Consider the following 18611-nt stretch of genomic DNA (forward strand, 5'->3'; position numbering starts at 1 on the left):
GGTCCATAGGTACACAATGAATATCTGTTGAATTAATTAGTTAGTGTGTTCAGTAGCTAAGTAGACAATACTCATATGTTCTGAAAACATGCAGTTGTATTCATAGAAAAATACATCTAAGTGTTGCACAAACCAAGATAAAGAATTTCCCAGAGCAAAGAATTCACTCCAAAACATCTGTGGATGTCAGCTTACTTTGTTAGGTTATAAAGCTGCCTGCTGGTTACCATTCTCATTTTAACTATGGTTTTTAGAAATGGTTTAAGGTAGTACTCCCTAAATATGCAGAATCACATTGGGAGCTTTCAATGAATACACATCTGGACCCCAAATTAACTGAGCAAATATGTTGTCAGTTCAACATCAGATTGCTTTGGCAACTACTGGTTAAGTGAAAAAATTAGGAATTTTTTCTGTCATAAATTGTGCAGGATTTATAACTGGTCGTGGAGAAAAGTCAAGATGACATCATGATTTCCAGTGGGAATGACTGGGTAGGTGACAGCTTCACTGAATACTTGGGGGAATATAGGAGCAGTTCAAGAAGTTGACACTATCAGTTTAGCTATATAGAGAATGAGAAACTTATGGGGCAGGGAGATAAAATCTCAATACTGGGGTACAAGGGAGAACTTAGGGCATCAGCTACAGGTTTCAAAGTCATTATTATTTATGGGGTGCCTGAGTCCGTGAGGGTGGCCAGATGGTCCAGAGAGACAGTGAAAAAGTTGAAGAACAGTGGCTGAGAGCAAAATCCTGTAAAACCGGCATGAAAGAGACACACAGAAACAAGGGGCCCACAAGGGACACACTCTAGTTTCTTACCCAGACCTGCCTTCTTTAGAGGGTAGTCAAGACGCCCCTGATCCTCCCTAATAAACACTTGGGCATTAGCTCATATAAACACCTTCATACAGGCCACCAAATTATTATACATTTAAGATACCTGTTCCTATTCATTGCTGAGGAGTGCTATTTAAAAATCTTCCCACCTTTGACACAAATCCAAGGGAAAACCGTATTTTTAGAATAAAATGTCACTAATGTCCTTACTCAAGTAAATGGCTTTGCTAGAACTGCTAACAAGTAACTTCAGGTGTGATTCATTCTATAAGCAATTCTTTCCTCTAGTGTGTTCTATCGACTCCAAGGCCCTTCCCCATTCAATGTTATTTATGTATAAGCCATGCAATTTGCAATTCTCCACCCACACTTGATGTGGGCAGTCATCTAAAGCATGTTTAAAGTCAGATCACATGATGTGCCACCAATGACAAACGGCTTCATAATCCTGGCCTCCTCTTTCCACGTGGCTCCCACACTGAGCTGATTCCCTAAAGCCACGTTGTCTTGCTTAACACAGCCTCCTGGCTGCAGGGCCAAACCCCAAAATGCCCAAAGTCTCAGTTTACTTTCCTCTCCTTAAACTCTACTCCTTCCCCAGTGTCCCTGAGCACCTAAAACAAGCTCAGGACTGCAGACCATCCTATGTTCTTCTCTAAATTTTTCAACATCTAAATCTTCTTTACCCCACAATAAAAAAAAAAAATCTTTAAAGTGAGGACAACTTCATAGCCTTCATCTTCCAGTCCTCTACACAAAAACAAGGCTGAATCTAGCACAGGCACTCAACAAATACTAGCTAAATAAATTAATACAGGACTACACTGAAAGGTGTTACTTTCTGCTTGAATGAGACAGAAGAAAGAATATCAAAATAGCTAAATCGTAAGTAAGGATCATATTTTAGCTCTGCAGAATCCTTATCACTAGCCCTATGAATTTCCTACTTTCTTTTCTTTTCCTTGTGACTTCCTTTTTATATCAGCTTTTTAAAATCATAGAGACGTGTCTGCCAAGGACAGAGAATTGCTCTAGAGAAGGAAGACAAGGAGTGAGAATTCCTTATACCAAATACTCCTCTTTCAACCAAAAAAAGAAAAAAAAAGAACCTACATTAAAATAGAACAAAACAGTGTAAGTTGGAGACAGAATAAAAGTATCTCTTTTTTTTCTTGAGGTTTTCTATCTTCTAGGGACTCCCAAAATTATGGACACAGGTGTATATACCTTTTTAAAACTCAGAGTGAAAGTTCAAACTCATTTTAAGTAGCATGCTAAAATAAAGGTGCTAAGTAAGGTTGGACCTGGTATATTCTGTGAGTACAGAGGAGTAATACAATCTGCCCAGTTAGAGCAGAAAGTTCATTCTGGAGGCAATTGTGCAGTAGCTGGCTAGGAGGCCCTCACAGCACTGAGCACAGCTCCTGTGCAGAGCTGCAGCTCAATGCCTACCAGCTTAATGGCCTTGGCTGATGGAAAAAACAGACTCATCATTAGAGGGAAGCTGGGCTGGCCCAACTGACCGAATGATTGATATATGACTTGGAAGTCAAGTTTCCTACTTTAGGAGGATATAGTCTTTTCCACATAATATAATGGTAGCAAGCATGGCTAAACTTCAGGAAGAACCCATGAAGCTTTATGAGCCTGTGGAAAAGTATCAGATGGTTTTCAATTTAGACAAGCACAAGGAAATGAATTTAGAAGAACATAATATACACTTTACCTAAACAATGGAGTGTTTGCAGCTATTAGTTAAGACCCAGAGATCTGTACATCAAATAAGCAGTACAATGAAATTTCGCTTACCAAACCCTAATCCTTATCATCTAATTTCCTATCTCTTTCCCTTTCTTCTTCCCGCCCTTCCAGGAATCCTCACTAACTACTGACTGCGTGCCAGGCACTGAGTCAGGTCCCATTTCAAGTGAGAATCCTAAGTATTTGTGCTATGCAATGAGAAACGCAAACAACAGGAGAAATAAAGAGGAGATCAATAAACAGAAATCAATTTTGAAAATCTAGAACTGACTGCAAAGATATAGTTCACCTTTGCTGATGGGAAAATGGGAGGAAGCTCTATATAAAATAGTCTTGGACTGATATTAAGGTAATTTAAACATTCCTTTCCAAGCCACCAAAATGCTTAATAACAGTAGCAATTCCTAATAGCCACTGGAATTGGGGAGTTAGCAAATCAGTGCATATATTGCTATGAAATTAAAAAATAGGATGCAAACTAGACCTAGATAAAACTATGAACTGGGCTCAGTCTGTATCTAGTATATACCCCTCCCTTGTTCCTTCCATCCTCTTTCACATTACTGGAAGCATTGCTCATGCACACAGAAGTATCATGGCTTTTCTTCTGCCAAGATCTGCTCTGAAGAAAAGGTTTGATGGAATCAGACACCACTAAGGCTTGAAAGCATGACAGGACTCAGCGTTGCCCCTGGTCTACAGCATGAAAAGGCAGTATGCTGCAGTGGGCAAGCAGGGCCTAGCCTTTCACATGCAAGTGACCTGGCCAGTCACTTGACCTTGAGCTTAAGTCCTGCATCGTCACTCAGGCATGGTAACTCCTACTTTTCACTTACACCTTATCTAGAATGTAAACTCCTAAGTTTAGGACCTCTGTGTCTTTAATGCTACCTTCTCAGTGTCCAGAGTGGTGTTTGACACATGGGAGGCAATCAACGAATATTTGTTGAAGAAGTGAAATAACAATAACTTATGTAAAATACAAAGCACATGTATTTTACATACATAAAGCACATGATTTTTTAAAAATCAGGAATATACACATGTTAGTAGAAGACAAAATTATTGGAATGACCATCCAATGGTATGTTAAAAATGGAGGGGATATATATTTTTCTGGAAGTTTTGTGTCTTTCTTGTGCTCCTGAAATCACGTACACAGGTGGCCAGCTATTTTACCAGAGTCAAAAGTGGGTCTGCAGCTGGATGCTGAGATGGTCTTGAACCATCCATCACAGAATGCTTGTTAGTTGCAACCAAAAAATAAAACAGTCATTACACAGTGGAGAAATGGGGTTACACCTTGATTGGGTGATCAAATTAACATCACCAAAGAGGAATAGATGGACATGGTGTAGCCCCAAATGTGGCACCCTGAGATGGTCACAACATCGCCCGTGCAGTATTCTAAATCAGAATGCAGAGGCTCAACCTGATCATGAGGAAACATCAGACAGACACAAAATGAGGAACATTATATTAAAAAGGTGGAGGTTTGTGTTCTTCAAAATTGCAAGGTTATAAAAATCACAGAAAGGTCATGAAAATGTTCCAGATAAAAGAAGGCTGTAGACACCTGACAATAAAATGCAGTATCTGCAACTAGACTGAATCTTACACTGAAAGAAAAACAATGCTCTGAAGAGCATCATTAGATCAACTGACAAATCTGAAGCATGGATGATAGATTAGATGCAAATATGTTATCAATATTCATTTATGAAGATAACTCAAATTGATTGTATAAGATAAAAATCCATATTCTTAGAAAATAAACACCAAAATGTTTGTGAAACTTACTTCAGAAAAAGAATTGTGTGTACAGAGAGACAGAGAAAGAGAGAGAGAACAAATACACACTAAAATGATTAGGGGTAAAGGACTTTGATGTGTGAAACTTACTTTCAGAAAATACACAAATATATATAAATATTTATACACAAATACACACTAAAATCTTTAGGGATAAAGGACATGATGCGTGAAACTTACTTTCAGAAAAAGAACTGTGTGTATGGACAGACAGAGAGAGAGAAAGAGAACAAATAATATAATAAATGCGATAAAATGTTAATAATTAGTTAATCTAATTTTATAAGATTATCATTTTTCCAAGCTTTTGTAGAACATTGCAAATTTTTTACAACCTTTTACAAGTTTAAAATTATTTCCACTTTGATTACAGGTGGCTCACACCTGTAATCCCAGCACTTGGAGAGGCTGAAGAGGGAGGATCGCTTGAAGCCAGCAGTTCAAGACTAACCTGGGCAACAAAGCGAGACCTCATCTCTACAAAAGAATAAAATTTAATTTAAAAAGTTATTTCCAAATAAGAAGCTAAAAAAGAGGTTAAGTCTGCACAGAACCAAAATTAATCTCAAACAAAGAGGTTGATGAAAAGGGTCCAGGGAGACTGTACATAAAAGACTTCCAGTGTTCCACTATTGGGTGATTCAATGACACCTCCACCCAAGGAAGAGGTGGTACAGTAATTCTGTTTAAAGGCCACACCAATGACAATCACAGACAAGTAAGCTAACAGCTAACATTTGGGTACCCTATATCATGTGACATTTTCCAAATCAAAATTCCTAATTTGATCTTTATAGTGGGTATTAGCATCCCAATTATAGTAATGAATGTTTCCAAAGGTTAATTAAGCTGCCCACAGTTAGCCAGTCTTTGAGACGGGACTGATACCTAATATAATTCCAAGTCACTGAGCTTAACAATGAAACCACACTCTCTAGCAACATGGCTTTTCCTTTCATATTAATAGTTCCTTTTTTCTTATTTCTTTAACATAGAGGCTAAGTTCAGAGTGTTGAAACTACTTTACTATAGTACATGTGCAAACACCTCGGGGGGGAGGGCATAAACTGTACACAATCCTGGTGCCTAAATTAGCCTCCTAAATCCATTCATGAAATGGGTTGTAACCTATGTTTCACTCCCAAATCACCAGCTCAGACTTATCTCTCTATGACTGGGGTAACTTATTCTTGCTTTGAGACATTCTAAGCTCATTTCTAGTTTAATGTCAAAACTGCTTTCTTTACAGCCACTCATGAGTTACACTAACTCCATGTAACTCTACCGAACCCATCCTTACCCTGTCCTCAAATATCCCCAGCTGTTTCTCTTCATGACATTCTTTCAATCCTCCTAGACATTCCCAAATCATTTGCTCTTGTCTTTCAGGTCTTTCCTAGCTAATTTCCAACTGGCCAATTCCCAGACTTCTTCTTGGCTCTAAAATCTACGATGAATGGTCCTCCTTCAGGTTCTCACACGCAGGCAGGTTCCCTATGTATTTTCGTTTACATTGCTTAACTCAGCAAGATGATCTGAGGTAAAATATCTACAGAATCTAACAGAAATAGCCGAATCTCATCTTTCATGGAGGGTGAGCTGTAATAGAAATGCAGAACTAAAGAGGTAAATGCATCAACAAGTTGAAAAATGTGTCCTGAACAAATCTGAATATTGGCCTCATTAATACAGATGTTTTACTACTCCCTGACAAATCTTTACAGAATGTGGTGGCCAGTATTCCATGACAAAACATTGCACAGAGTTCTGGTGAATCCAACAGCAGACTTACCTCACACATCGGAGATATCTCCAGCTGCATTTGACCACTGTGAGAACAAGGAAAGAAAAAAAAAAGATATAAAGTAGAATTTAAAGCATACAAATTTCAACGTATTATAAAGAAAAAACATAATTTGTTATAAAAGGTAAGCATACTTCAGTGCAGAATCTTGTAATTCTAAGGCTTCTGCTGATCCCATAGGATACAGGTTTAAAACACTTCTCTCTGTAATATCTGTGCTTAACCTAAAGAGTAGGAAAAAAGGTATTAGTAAATTTATTAAATTTTTATTGTTAATAAATTTTGTTGGTCCTATTTAGTTTAATTTTAATTTTTATTTTTTGAGACAAAGTCTCCCTCTATCGGCAGGCTGGAGTGCAGTGGCATGATCCCCGCTCACTGAAACTGCCATTTTCCGGTTTCAAGCAATTCTCCTGCCTCAGCCTCCCAAGTAGCTGGGATTACAGGCACACACCACCACGCCTGGCTAATTTTTTGTACTTTTAGTAGAGATGGGGTTTCACCAAGTTGGCCAGGATGGTCTCGATCTCTTGACCTTGTGATCCGCCCGCCTCGGCCTCCCAAAGTGCTGGGATTACTGAGCCACTGTGCCCGGCCAGTTTAAATTTTTAATGTACTAAAAAGTTACGTTTATCTTTAGGATTCAGTGAGGAGAAGTTTATGACAGACATTTCAAGTTGTACAGTATTTCCTCACCATGTGCCAAAATATAATATTCCACCTGCTATTGGTAATACAATCCAACTTGTTTTTAATATAATGGTAATTTCTTTCTTTTTTTTAAAAAAAAAACAGGATTTCACCATATTGGTCAGGCTGGTCTTGAACTCCTGACCTCAGGTAATCCGCCTGCCTCAGCCTCCCAGAGTGCTAGAATTACACTGCGCCCGGCTTTATAATGGTAATTTTTAATGAAATTAAAATTTTGATAGGTAGTATAGCATAAACTAAATTTTATTTTAGAACTTTATTAATTTATAGAAGCAAGTCAAGTTGCTAAGAGTATTACATAATACTCTATGTACCAATGGCATTTGGTTTTAATAGGAAGATATATACTATATCTCTCACTAAAAAAATCATAAGCAATTTGATATACATTCTTCTGAAATAGTCTCACATCGTTTCTAAATTTCTGCAATTTTAAGAGGTGAGGATTTGTTTCTTAAAGATCTATAAAGCCAGGAATTTTTGTAAGCTATATAAAAGCTACAAAGTCATCTTAAATAGGGATGAGTTTATATGATAGATGCCTATAAAAATGCTGCCTACCAATCAGAAGGCCTTGAGAGAAGGAACCAAGATAAAGACCGGACAGCAATAGCCAACTACATTTTCTGATGCATAAAAGGTAAACTTTTAAAATTTAATCCTACAATCAATGGCTTAATTAAAAAAGAAAACATTTCTGGATCTATGAAATATGAGATAAAAGAAAAAACACAACGTGTATGTAAACTTTTTTTATTACTAATGTTCAGTCCCAAAGCAGTTAGAAATAAATGACATCTTGAAATATCCCATCTGTATCAGAAGCAAAACCAGGGCTCTTTATGACTATTACACTGGCTCACAGAAATAGTATAAAATTAGATGTCATATTATAATAATTATTTCAGGATAAAAATGATTTCAAGCAGCCAAAGTAGTGGATTATTTTAGAAAGAAAATAAAATCCATATAAAATTTTACAACATAATATATTTTAAAATAGTACTCCATAAAGATGCAAAGCAAGTATCACTTGGAAGGTGAGTTGGGAATGTTTTCTTCCACCATGTGAGACATACCCCACCCACCCTGACTTGTTCAACATCCTTAGCGATTCATTGCCTCAGACATTTCAGAGCTGAAGAAGCGTCTAGAGATCCTCAGTCCAACCCACTTCCCAACAGAGGATGAAGAACCCGGGGCCCAGAACCTGGAGCCATTTCCTCCTGATCATTTATGTCTCACTCCTGGGTTCCAGCCCCAGATACTCAGGCCACTGCTATTTGGTCTCCTTTATTAATCAATCTAGATTTTGTTAAGAAGTGTTTGTTGGGAAAGTGATGCAAAATTTAAGACAGAGTATTAAAACAATATAACGTTTGGGTCCAACTGGGGCCCTGTCCCCATCACGTCAGGTCTTTAAGGCTCTCTCCTGGGCTCACATTCCCTTCCCATCAACACGCTTGCCCTTGAGCTCCTTATCCTCTACACAGCTTCTGTTTCTGTGACATCTTATGCAAATGACTTTTTTTCCTTTTCTTTTTTTTTTTTGGAGACAGAGTTTCACTCTGTCACCCAGGCTGGAGTGCAGTGGCACGATCTCAGCTCACGGAAACCTCTGCTTCCCAGGTTCAAATGATTCTCTTGTCTCAGCCTCCAGAGTGGCTTGGACTACAGGCACCCACCACCACATCCTGCTAATTTTTTGTATTTTTAATAGAGATGGCATTTCACCATGTTAGCCAGGATAGTCTCAATCTCCTGACCTCGTGATCCGCCTGCCTCAGCCTCCCAAAGTGCTGGGATTACAGGTGTGAGCCACTGCACCTGATCACAAATGACTTTCAAATCTAAGTCTCTAAGCACTAGAACTAAACATCTAGCAGCTCTATGGGCATCGCTACACTGGCACCTCAAATTCTATTCAGCATGTCCTAAGCTGAACCCAACATCTTCCTCTTGTAACTGGCTATCCCTCTAGGTTCCCCATCTCAGATACTGAGATGCCAGAGCTCAGGCCTAAAACACCTTCAGCTGTTCCCTCCCATCCTCTCACCACCCATTTTCAAATGATCACAAAAGAACAACAGCACCTACCATTGAGTATCTACAATACAATAATTAAGCAATAACTACCAAAAAATCCATCTTAACACATTTCCTCCCAGTTTTTAAAAATTTCCTGCACAATTGGTACCTAATTCTATCTATATAATTGGGATCAAACATTGTGCACTTTTACATACTTTAAAAAAGTTATATACTAAGCATTCTAAGATATCACTAGAAACTTTACAAAACATTTTATTGGCCACATCAAATTCCATCTTATCAGCGACCATAATATACTTAAAGTATCCCCAAATTGTTAATTTCTCTTTTTTCCAAATATTTGCTATTAAAAATACCTATCCCTCCTTCTCTATCCCAAATCGTTCATGTCTTTTTATCTCTTAGGATACGTTCTTAGAATTCATTTCAAAGTTTTATATGTTTTTAGACTTGGTAACATACTAAGGCTCATTTTTGTATTATTAGTGGAGGCAGGGTTTCACAATGTTGGCCAGGCTGGTCTAGAACTCCTGGCCTCAAGTGATCTGCCTGCCTTGGCCTTCCAAAGTGCTGGGATCACAGGCGCGAGCCACTGTGCCTGGCCCAATTACACTTATAAATAACTGCTCAAGGCAATCTCTATCTATTCTAGTTTAAATTCTCAGAAGGCAAGGGCTGTGTCTTATCCATCTTTACATCCCCCAAGGTGCACACTGCACATCTTCCCATATTCCAAGCACTTAATTAATGTCGGCAGAATTGAAACACTTTTCAAATCAATTGCAAAAGATTTCCAGCTGTACCAAACTGATCCACCACTATTCTTCCAGGGTCAGACAACACTGGTGGTGTATTCTCGTTGGCATTCTTGGATACACTAACTAACCTTTTCATAAATTTGCAGAACCCAGCTGGATTGCTGCCATGTGATTCCCGTGCTCATCATATTATAAGACCACATCAGTTTACCAAGCCCTCTAGTTCTCTAGAGATCGCGTAGTTATTTAACCTCATATGTGATACCTGCTATTGTTTACCTGAAAATATTTTGTCCATGGAATTCCATTACCATTAGTTAAGAAATCAAAAAATATTATCCACATATCCACTGCATGTAGTGCCTATTACTAATCAAAGTAAATTCAGATTTAAAAATTACCCTGTATCCCAAATCTTTAGAAATATATTCTTTAGTTAATATATATTTGGCACAACCCCAGATAAATATAGTACTATTTGATATACCAATTATTTCCTTTATGGAAAAAATTTTCTTCATTTTTTTTTTAATAAATCAGAGATTTACACTTTAAGCAATATATAATATGCACTTTTACTGTATTTTTGTTTTCTAAGACTTATACCAAAAATTTCCATATGAATTTCTTGACAGGTGAATGAACTCAATAAAGGGTGGAAAAAGGGGAAGCTGATCTCAGTCCCTCCAGAAATTTTACTCTTTTACTTTTGCATGTTGGAAAAACAGGCAATAAACATGACTTTGCCTTGTTAGTAGCTGAATTGAGCCAAAATTGTTTGTGTAGGTATTTTAGGAATTTAGACAACGTACTCAATACATTAGTATGCATCATTGACACATACAACTTGGACCAAGGACACACACATACCCATTGGGATCTTGCAGCAAATCTACTGCTTCTCTCAGCTGCTCGATCATTGCTATATCCATGTCCTGATCTTTGGATGAACTTATTCTGTAACATGAAACCAAGCATAAGAATGAAAATGATCAATACAACATGAATATCATCAAATGTCTTAAAAGCAAACTTACAAAAATCCATCTAACATAGAGAAGTGACTTTGACAAATTCAGTGTTATGGTGAAAATGTGTTTGTACCTTGTGGGGTGGGATGCCAGAGTGTGGTGGGAAGATCCCCTGAGTAGGGGAAGCCCAGCTCTGCTGTAAAGCAGCTCCCTTAAGATTTTCATGCCTGTGCACCCCTAACTGCTCCCGTGCACAATCAGGCAATGGACTAGATGAGAGTCTCTCACAGTTGTGCTTTACTGAGATCTAGGAGGGTTCGTGGGGGGATCAGCTGGGCGGGTCTGTACTATTTCTGGGCCTTCCAACTCCAGTTCAACCAGTTTTATTACTTTCATGCATACAGAGTTTCATTGTGGGGCAGTCGTTCTCAGTCCAAACTCTAGATGCAGGAAAATCGTCTGTGGAGCTTAAAAACCATGCCAGGCCCTATACTTCCAAATGGGCCTGACTAGGGGTTCGGCATTTTATAAAGCTCTACAGCTAATCCTGGTTTACAGCCAGGATTGAAAACAGTAGATATAAGACTGAGAATGGAGTTTCCAAAACTTTATATAGTTTAAAAACAACTGCCTCTTTCCCTATGATTCTGATTGTACAATCGAGCTCGGCCTCTTTGGCTCTTAGCAGCATATCCAGTGAGTTGCCGATAATACAGACAGTGACTGGAGAGGAACTTTTACAATTTTTTTTTTTTTTTTGGGACAGAGTTTTGCTCTTGTTACCCAGGCTGGAGTGCAATGGCGCGATCTCACCTCACCGCAACCTCCGCCTCCTGGGTTCAGGCAATTATCCTGCCTCAGCCTCCTGAGTAGCTGGGATTACAAGCACGCACCACCATGCCCAGCTAATTTTTTGTATTTTTAGTAGAGACGGGGTTTCACCGTGTTGACCAGGATGGTCTCGATCTCTTGACCTCATGATCCACCCGCCTCGGCCTCCCAAAGTGCTGGGATTACAGGCGTGAGCCACCGCGCCCGGCGCTTACAATGTTTTTAAAGGACAAGAGAGATTTGATCACGGCAAGCCCTTCCCACTATAGAACATAAGCCAATGACTTTCTGTAAGGAGAAAAGTTTTAATAGGATAAATCCTCACTAAGAAGAAAAAGCCTACAAGGTATGATGGAAGAGTCCACACCTGCCTCCCAGATCATAGAAATAAAAATCGTGGGAACAGATACTATACTCTATGCCACATGGTCCAAACTCAATTCCCCTAGACATGGTTCACTGTCTGATGGGATCACTCACCCCCGTCCCCTGTAAATCTTGCTAAGTAAATACTTGTAGACAGTAAAGTAGAAGGATTATCTGTCTATACAAGAGTTCTTGGGTTCAAATGCCAGCCCTCTGTGACCTGGCGGCAAGATGACCAATCTCTCTGTGCCTCAGTTGTGTCATCTGTGAAATGGGCGACAAGAGCAGAACTTATCTGTTAGGACTGTTGTAAAGATGAAATGAGTTATGGCCTGGCACATGATATTTAATAAATGGTAGCTCTGGCTGTTAGAAGTCTTGGGACCAGAAGTCGATGGTGTTCTCAGATCTTGAAGGGGACGGCTTGGGGTAGAGAAGGAGATCAGCACTACAGATCACTTCAGGTCCAGCTGTTGGCCCCTTTAGGCAATTGTAAGGAAGATGGAACCTCCCTCCAGTCTATAAATTCTAGCTAATTCTCTGAATCACATTACTACCCACAGCCTCAAAGCAGATAAGACTCAGGGCCAACGAAGAGGTCTGTACTGCCCAATACCATGACAAAAAGCATCAGACAGAGAAAAACTGGCGACTTCTCATCAATATTGTCTGTAAGAATATCAGCTTGCCCACAGAAAAGCAGACCAAAATTCTCTCACAACAGGGCTGCCCGTCTGCTTGCAAAGCAGACTTGAGAGCGATGATGGCTCGTAACCAAGCCCTCGGCACTCACATGCCCTCAGTTTGCCAGTGCGCATCCTCTTCTATCCGTAACAGCTCCTCACAGTCTTCTGCCCTTGCCTGTGGACAAAACACACGGGGTTCCTGAAAACCACTGGCTACTCAGCAGTCGGGAGCCCAAACCTGCCCAGCCCAGGTTTATAACAGCGTTATTCACAACAGCCGAAAGCTGGAAACAAGCTGAACAGCCATCTACGGAGGGATGGATAAACAAAATCTGGTATGTATATGCACAATATTACTCAGCCTTTAAAAAGGGGAAATTCTCATGCATGTCATATATATTCATAAACCTGGAGGACATTATGCTACGTGCAATAAGCCAGTCACAAAAAGAAAAATACTGTACTCATTACACTTATATGAGGTGTCTACAGTAATCAAATTCATCCAGACAGAAAGTTAGAATGCTTGCTGCCAGGGGCAGCAATAGGAGGGAAATAGGAGTTGTTATTTCGAGGGTACACAGGGTCAGTTTTGCAAGATGAGAAGAGTTCTGGAGATAGTCCGCACAAGGTGAATGTGGTTAAAAAATAGCTAAGGTGGTACATTTTGTAAGTATTTTACCATAATTATTATTTTTTTCGAGATGGACTCTCGCTCAGTCACCCAGGCTGGAGTACAGTGGTGTGATCTCGGCTCACTGCAACTTCTGCCTCCCAAGTAGCTGGGACTACAGGCCCGCACCCCCACTCTCGGCTAATTTTTTAGTACTTTTAGTATAGAGACAGGGTTTCGCCATGTTGGCCAGGCTGATCTTGAACTCCTGACCTGAGGTGATCCACTCGCCTCAGCCTCCCAAAGTGTTGGGATTACAGGTGTGAGCCACTGTGCCTGGCAAAATTTTTAAATTAAAAAAAAAAAAAAATGTGGCCCAGGACCACAGCATCTGTTAACTTATCATCAGAAATTTAAAGCCTCACTGGATTCTCTGTTTCCCTTTTAGCACCTCCTCATATTGAGAGATCCCTCTCCTGGGCTTGTGGGTCACCTGTGAAGATGCACTCTAGTGTTTGTGAGAGCAGGGATATGTGTGTAAGTAGGAGTGTGCACGCATGTGTGTAGTGGGGAAAGGAGACAAGTATAAAACATTTAACAACAGAAAAGTGCTTCTGATTGCATCTAATAGTTTTCATGTGTACGACATCCGGAATTCACTCAAACGTTCTCCCTGTACCTCCACTCCACTGCTTTACAAAGCGACACTGTCGTGGCAGCGACTATTTAGAAAGGCATGTCTCACCATGGGCCTTGCATGTTCATCTCTGACACAGAGAAATGCTGCTTTAACCCAGCTGATGGCTAGAACAAAAGCCAACCTGAACAGGGCTACGTTTCCCTGGCAAGGAGAGAACCGCAGCCAAAAGGACCACTTTTGGTGTCAAGATTCCGACATATCAGTAGCTAACTCGGGACCAGCCAGTCCTCCAGATGTGTTGTTAGGACAAGACATTTCCCGAGGACATGGCTAGCTGCCCAATGCTGGAACTCTGGCTGGGAAAACACTTGGACTTTTTCTATAGTGATTATACTTTTCTTGTACAATATAGTCAACGTACAAATGTGCCGCTCTCCACACTCCAAATGATAGAAAAATTCATGGCTAAAAATACTACCAGCAATGATCAAGACAACGTGTTCTTATTTCTTTTTGTTGGGTTTCAACCATAGGAGCATCGGGTATTTCTTTGTAATTTTTTTGTTTCAAAACCAAAAGTAGCCAATAGTATAAAATGTCTCATTTTTTCACTAGGCAAAACAGGCTCACTGGGCTGCTTTTGTGAAGTTGAATGGTTACACAGTTGCTTCTCCTTATCTGTGGATTGTGCATGTGTGAGTTTGCCTACTCACTAACAGGTATTTTCAGTTCCCAAAGCAGTACTCGCCGTGCTCTGGAGGCCGTCTGCAGACATCTGCAGCGTGGTGAAAAACTTGAGTCAGGATGTGCATGTTCCTAGATCAGGTGGAACGAGGTGACACTCCGCTTTCTTCTTTCATTACTGCAAATAAGTGGCCTTTTCCATAGTCTAATTAGAGTCATGTTTTCACACCGCTGTGCTTTTTCTTGGTGATTTCACTTTAAAATGGGTCCGAACATAGTGCTGAAGTGCTGCCTTGTGCTCTGAAGCCCAAGAAAGCCGTGACACGACTTACAGAGAACAATACGTGTATTAGACAGGCTTCCTTCAGGCATGAGTTCCAGTGCTGTTGGTTATATATTGAATAAGGTATCTTTAAAAAGAAATGCACACAAACCAAGGTTATGTGTTAACTGGTTGACAAAAATATTGTGACCAGAGGCTTGCAGGAACCCAGCCCTCTATTTCCCCAATGAGTGATGTCTCAGTATTGGATAATTCAATATGCACAGTGATGTCCCACAATATAACTGCTGTGAATAATGAAAATTGACTGTGGTTACAAAGGTCCAAGATGCTTATTCAGTAAAGAAAACAGGATTACATAAAGCACAGAACTCTGTTTTTTTGAGAAGGTGTCTCGCTTCTCCACCCAGGCTGGAGTGCAGTGGTGCAACCATGGCTCACTGAAGACTCAACCTCCCAGGCTCAAGTGATCCTCCCTCCTCAGCATGCTGAGCAGCTGAGACTCGAGAAGCACACCATCACACCCAGCTAACTTTTGGTTTTTTATAGAGATGGAGTCTTAGTATGCTGCCCTGGCTGGTCTTGAACTCATGGGCTCAAGTGATCCTCCTGCCTCAGCCTCCCAAAGTGGGGAATTATAGGCGTGAGTCACTGTGCCAGGTCAAGCACAGGTTCAAAGACTTAAAGTTGATGGATATCAAGCCTACTATGGGCCTGATTTTCAATACGTAATTTTTCCTTAACTTGTTACAGATGTTTATTTTATCATTAGTATTTTTCTTTTGATTTTTCAAGAGAAGTATCTTCAGAAAGCATTTGCCAAGTTGACTTCCACACCTCCATCTGCTCCTCTAGTTTCCATCCAGGGGACCCATTCAGCACAGCAGCCATTTCCACAAAGTCCTTGAAATCTCTGAATCCAGGGAAAACAGCTTTTCTGAAACAATATGCTTTATTTTTACTAACTGCTTTGTTTCCTCTGGAACTTAAATATGGGCATCTTCTTAACATATTCTTCAAGGTTTCCATCTTTACCTTAGATTCTTAACTTAAGATGAATGCTTGATAAACTCCAATTTTTACATTTTCATAGCAGAATCATCCCACAGAGCTGAGTGAGGGAGTCTAATTTGGGGAAGCCTCGCAGAACCAGTGGCCTGAGAGGAATGTAATTAGATTTCGACTTTAGAAAAATGTTTGGTGGCAGACTATATTTGTGTGTGTGTGTGTGTGTCTGTGTGTGTGTGCGCACGCACACCCGCATGCATGCACAGGGGTGCAGCACTGGGTTAGAACTGGATTGGGGCAGGTGGTGCCTGAAGTGATCAAAGTGAGAAACGATGACGCTCAAGTGAAGCAATGTCAACGGAGACGGTACAGAAACGAGGCAAGGGGTGTGACCTGTTTTAAAACAAGGATGTATGGATTCACAACATTAAATACAGAGAATAAAGAGTTAAGGCTCTCTGTGTTTTATCCTTCTATACAACTTCTGTAATCTGTAAACATATGTCAGGTTCATTATTTTGGTCTTGAGTCCATAACCATAACCACACAAAGTCTCCTACAGAGATGTGAATTGAGGCTGGGTCCAGCCATCAGGACACAATGCTCAGAAAATAAGGACGAGAACTCAGGGATCCCTTTCTGGGCTTCAACAGAGTAACTCAGAAGTTACCTCACAAGCCACAGTGAATCTGAATTTTACGAAACAATCATCGTTATGATTCTTGGGTGCCACAATCTGAACCAAAAGGGCTGGGAGAAATCTACCAAGCACCTAGTCATGTTGTGACGTGGAGCCTTCACTACCTGCTTCAGTAAAGGGCTGGTTTTTCTCTCCTCTCTATGTTGCTGCTAAGGTGAAGGTTTTCCTGACAACTCGGCAACTTCACCTGCCCTTTCAATGCCTTGGAGCACCTACCAAAGTTCAGAAACAAGTGTCCTCAGAGTGAGCTTTCCAGAAAGGAAAGACATCATTTCTCAATTTTAAAAGTCTCCACTTTTCTCTTTACACTATAAATATACTCCCTAGAATATGTTGAAAAGAATGTGAAACAATTTCAGCTTTTACTGCATGGAAATGATCACACTAATGAGTTTGCTAATTTGTATGATGCACTGAGTAGTGAGAAAAAAAATCGGATCCATAAGCAGACACATGGAAGGCACACATGGCAGGGCCAGCTGCTCACGTCAGCAAATAGACACGTGGGCACTGAGGCATTCGGGAGGCTTCAGGGAGGGCGCGGCAAGCTGGACACTGGAAGGGAGGGACTGGCAACCTTGAACGTAAATTGCACGGTGCCAAACAGAAGGAAGTGGGTAAAAAATTTAGTTGATCCTGAAAATCTTACCTTAAAGTTCATAAACTCCGGATGGAGACCATCTGCTCTGTCAGTAAACTGGTCTCTTTCTTCTCCTGAGTTGGTGCTGTCACCCAAAAGGGAAGGCTTTGGTTGAAATTCCTGATGAAATTTCCCTATTAGGAAAATAAAGAGAGAGAGGTAGAAAGTGTGATTTCGTGAACAGAAGAGCAAAGCACAGCTGATCCTCAAACATTATCTAATCACTTCAAGTCTTCTCTGTTCCCTATTAAGAAGGTATATGAAAAACCCAAGTTTTCTCTTCCCTGCAGGGAGGAAAAGACAAAAATTAAAAAATAAAATAACCCTGGAAAGCCCCAAACTGAACTTAAAAAGTCAAGGCCTCTCTGTGGCTTAGTTCCCTATGAGAAAAAGGAGATTTTCTCTTACCTTTTTAAGGAATGGAGAAAAGAAAGTATAAAAGATGGCTTTTTTTTTGCCCTCAGTAATATGCGAAGATGTATTCCATATTTAAAATTCAGCAAATACTGAGCGGCGACTAAGTTGCAGGTATTACGCTAAACATTTTAGGGATTAAACAATCAGCCAGGTCTGACTCCTGTCCTTAAGCAGGAAATCATGTCAAGGAAGAGCGTGAGAGGGGACTAGGCAAGAGCCCCAAATCATAGCAGGAAAAGAAGTGTCTACGAGAAGGGTCACCCAGAGCGACAGCATGCCCAGGTGGGGCAGGTCCACCTCGAAGGTGTTCCAGGGGAGGCGGAGAGCAAAAGGAGCACCCTGTGGAACTCTTCCAACTGTTCTGAAGACTAGAAAGAGCCACACTGGGCCACCCTTTAAACACTCTAAGCCAACGCAATACCCACATCTAGACTAGAGAGGGAAGACTCACTGGTAACAAATTCTGTAATTCTTTCATTTGAAAAATCTGCCTAAAATACTACCTCCTACAGTGCATAATACTACTACGTTTATATGAATTCATAAAGTGGCAGTTATATTTGCATATAAAGCATACAGCTATGTTTTTGGACAACATACGGTTCCCATCATAATCTCAGGTAAACGGAAATGCTAAACTTAAAAATCTAGGTGTAAAAAGTAAAAGGAAACACTAAGGTTTGAGTGAACTTAAACAGCTCTCCTATCTCTAGTAAGAGCATATTCCAACTATTTACGAGAAGTTCTGTATATTAATCCAGTTCTACATTATTCATACATTGTGAAATAGTCTCTGCCAGAAATCAGTAACACTAAATGTCTGTATTTTCCTTAAAAGTCATTGGGAAACAGGGGTGGTGAAAAAAATGGCCATAATATTACCCAAAGAGGGCTTTTAACCAAGATATGAAATGTATTACAAGGATCTCAAAGACACACAAGATAGAGTGTGTAGTGGTCATTTGATGATTATGAAAGAGCCCCTGAATTTGAGAACCACATAGGACCTTTGAGATCACCTAGTCTAATCA

At 40.2% G+C, this 18611-nt stretch overlaps 1 protein-coding gene and 1 long non-coding RNA gene across 8 annotated transcripts in view; both read right to left on the bottom strand.

Annotated features, from left to right (window-relative positions):
• The window catches only part of LRCH1 (leucine rich repeats and calponin homology domain containing 1), a 210684-nt gene that overhangs the window by 41618 nt on the left and 150455 nt on the right, over positions 1-18611 (bottom strand). For 4 of the 7 annotated variants that reach the window (XM_032294688.1, XM_032294692.1, XM_032294686.1 and 1 more), the window contains exons 9-13: positions 17173-17300; positions 12703-12770; positions 10612-10698; positions 6355-6444; positions 6209-6245 (exon numbers count right to left, since the gene is read on the bottom strand). In XM_032294688.1, coding sequence (XP_032150579.1) covers positions 6209-6245; positions 6355-6444; positions 10612-10698; positions 12703-12770; positions 17173-17300 — 410 coding nt within the window. The remainder of the gene's footprint in view (positions 1-6208; positions 6246-6354; positions 6445-10611; positions 10699-12702; positions 12771-17172; positions 17301-18611) is intronic. The other 3 variants (XM_032294693.1, XM_032294691.1, XM_032294687.1) reach the window with 1 other exon arrangement.
• On the bottom strand, positions 41-4880 carry LOC116562442. The gene is made up of 2 exons (XR_004273940.1): positions 616-4880; positions 41-490 (listed from the first exon to the last, which is right to left on the bottom strand). It is a non-coding gene; the product is annotated as an uncharacterized LOC116562442 (long non-coding RNA).

The sequence above is a fragment of the Sapajus apella genome, unplaced genomic scaffold, assembly GCF_009761245.1.
Source record: "Sapajus apella isolate SASKATOON/1434 unplaced genomic scaffold, GSC_monkey_1.0 scaffold32, whole genome shotgun sequence".
Taxonomy (NCBI): domain Eukaryota; kingdom Metazoa; phylum Chordata; class Mammalia; order Primates; family Cebidae; genus Sapajus; species Sapajus apella.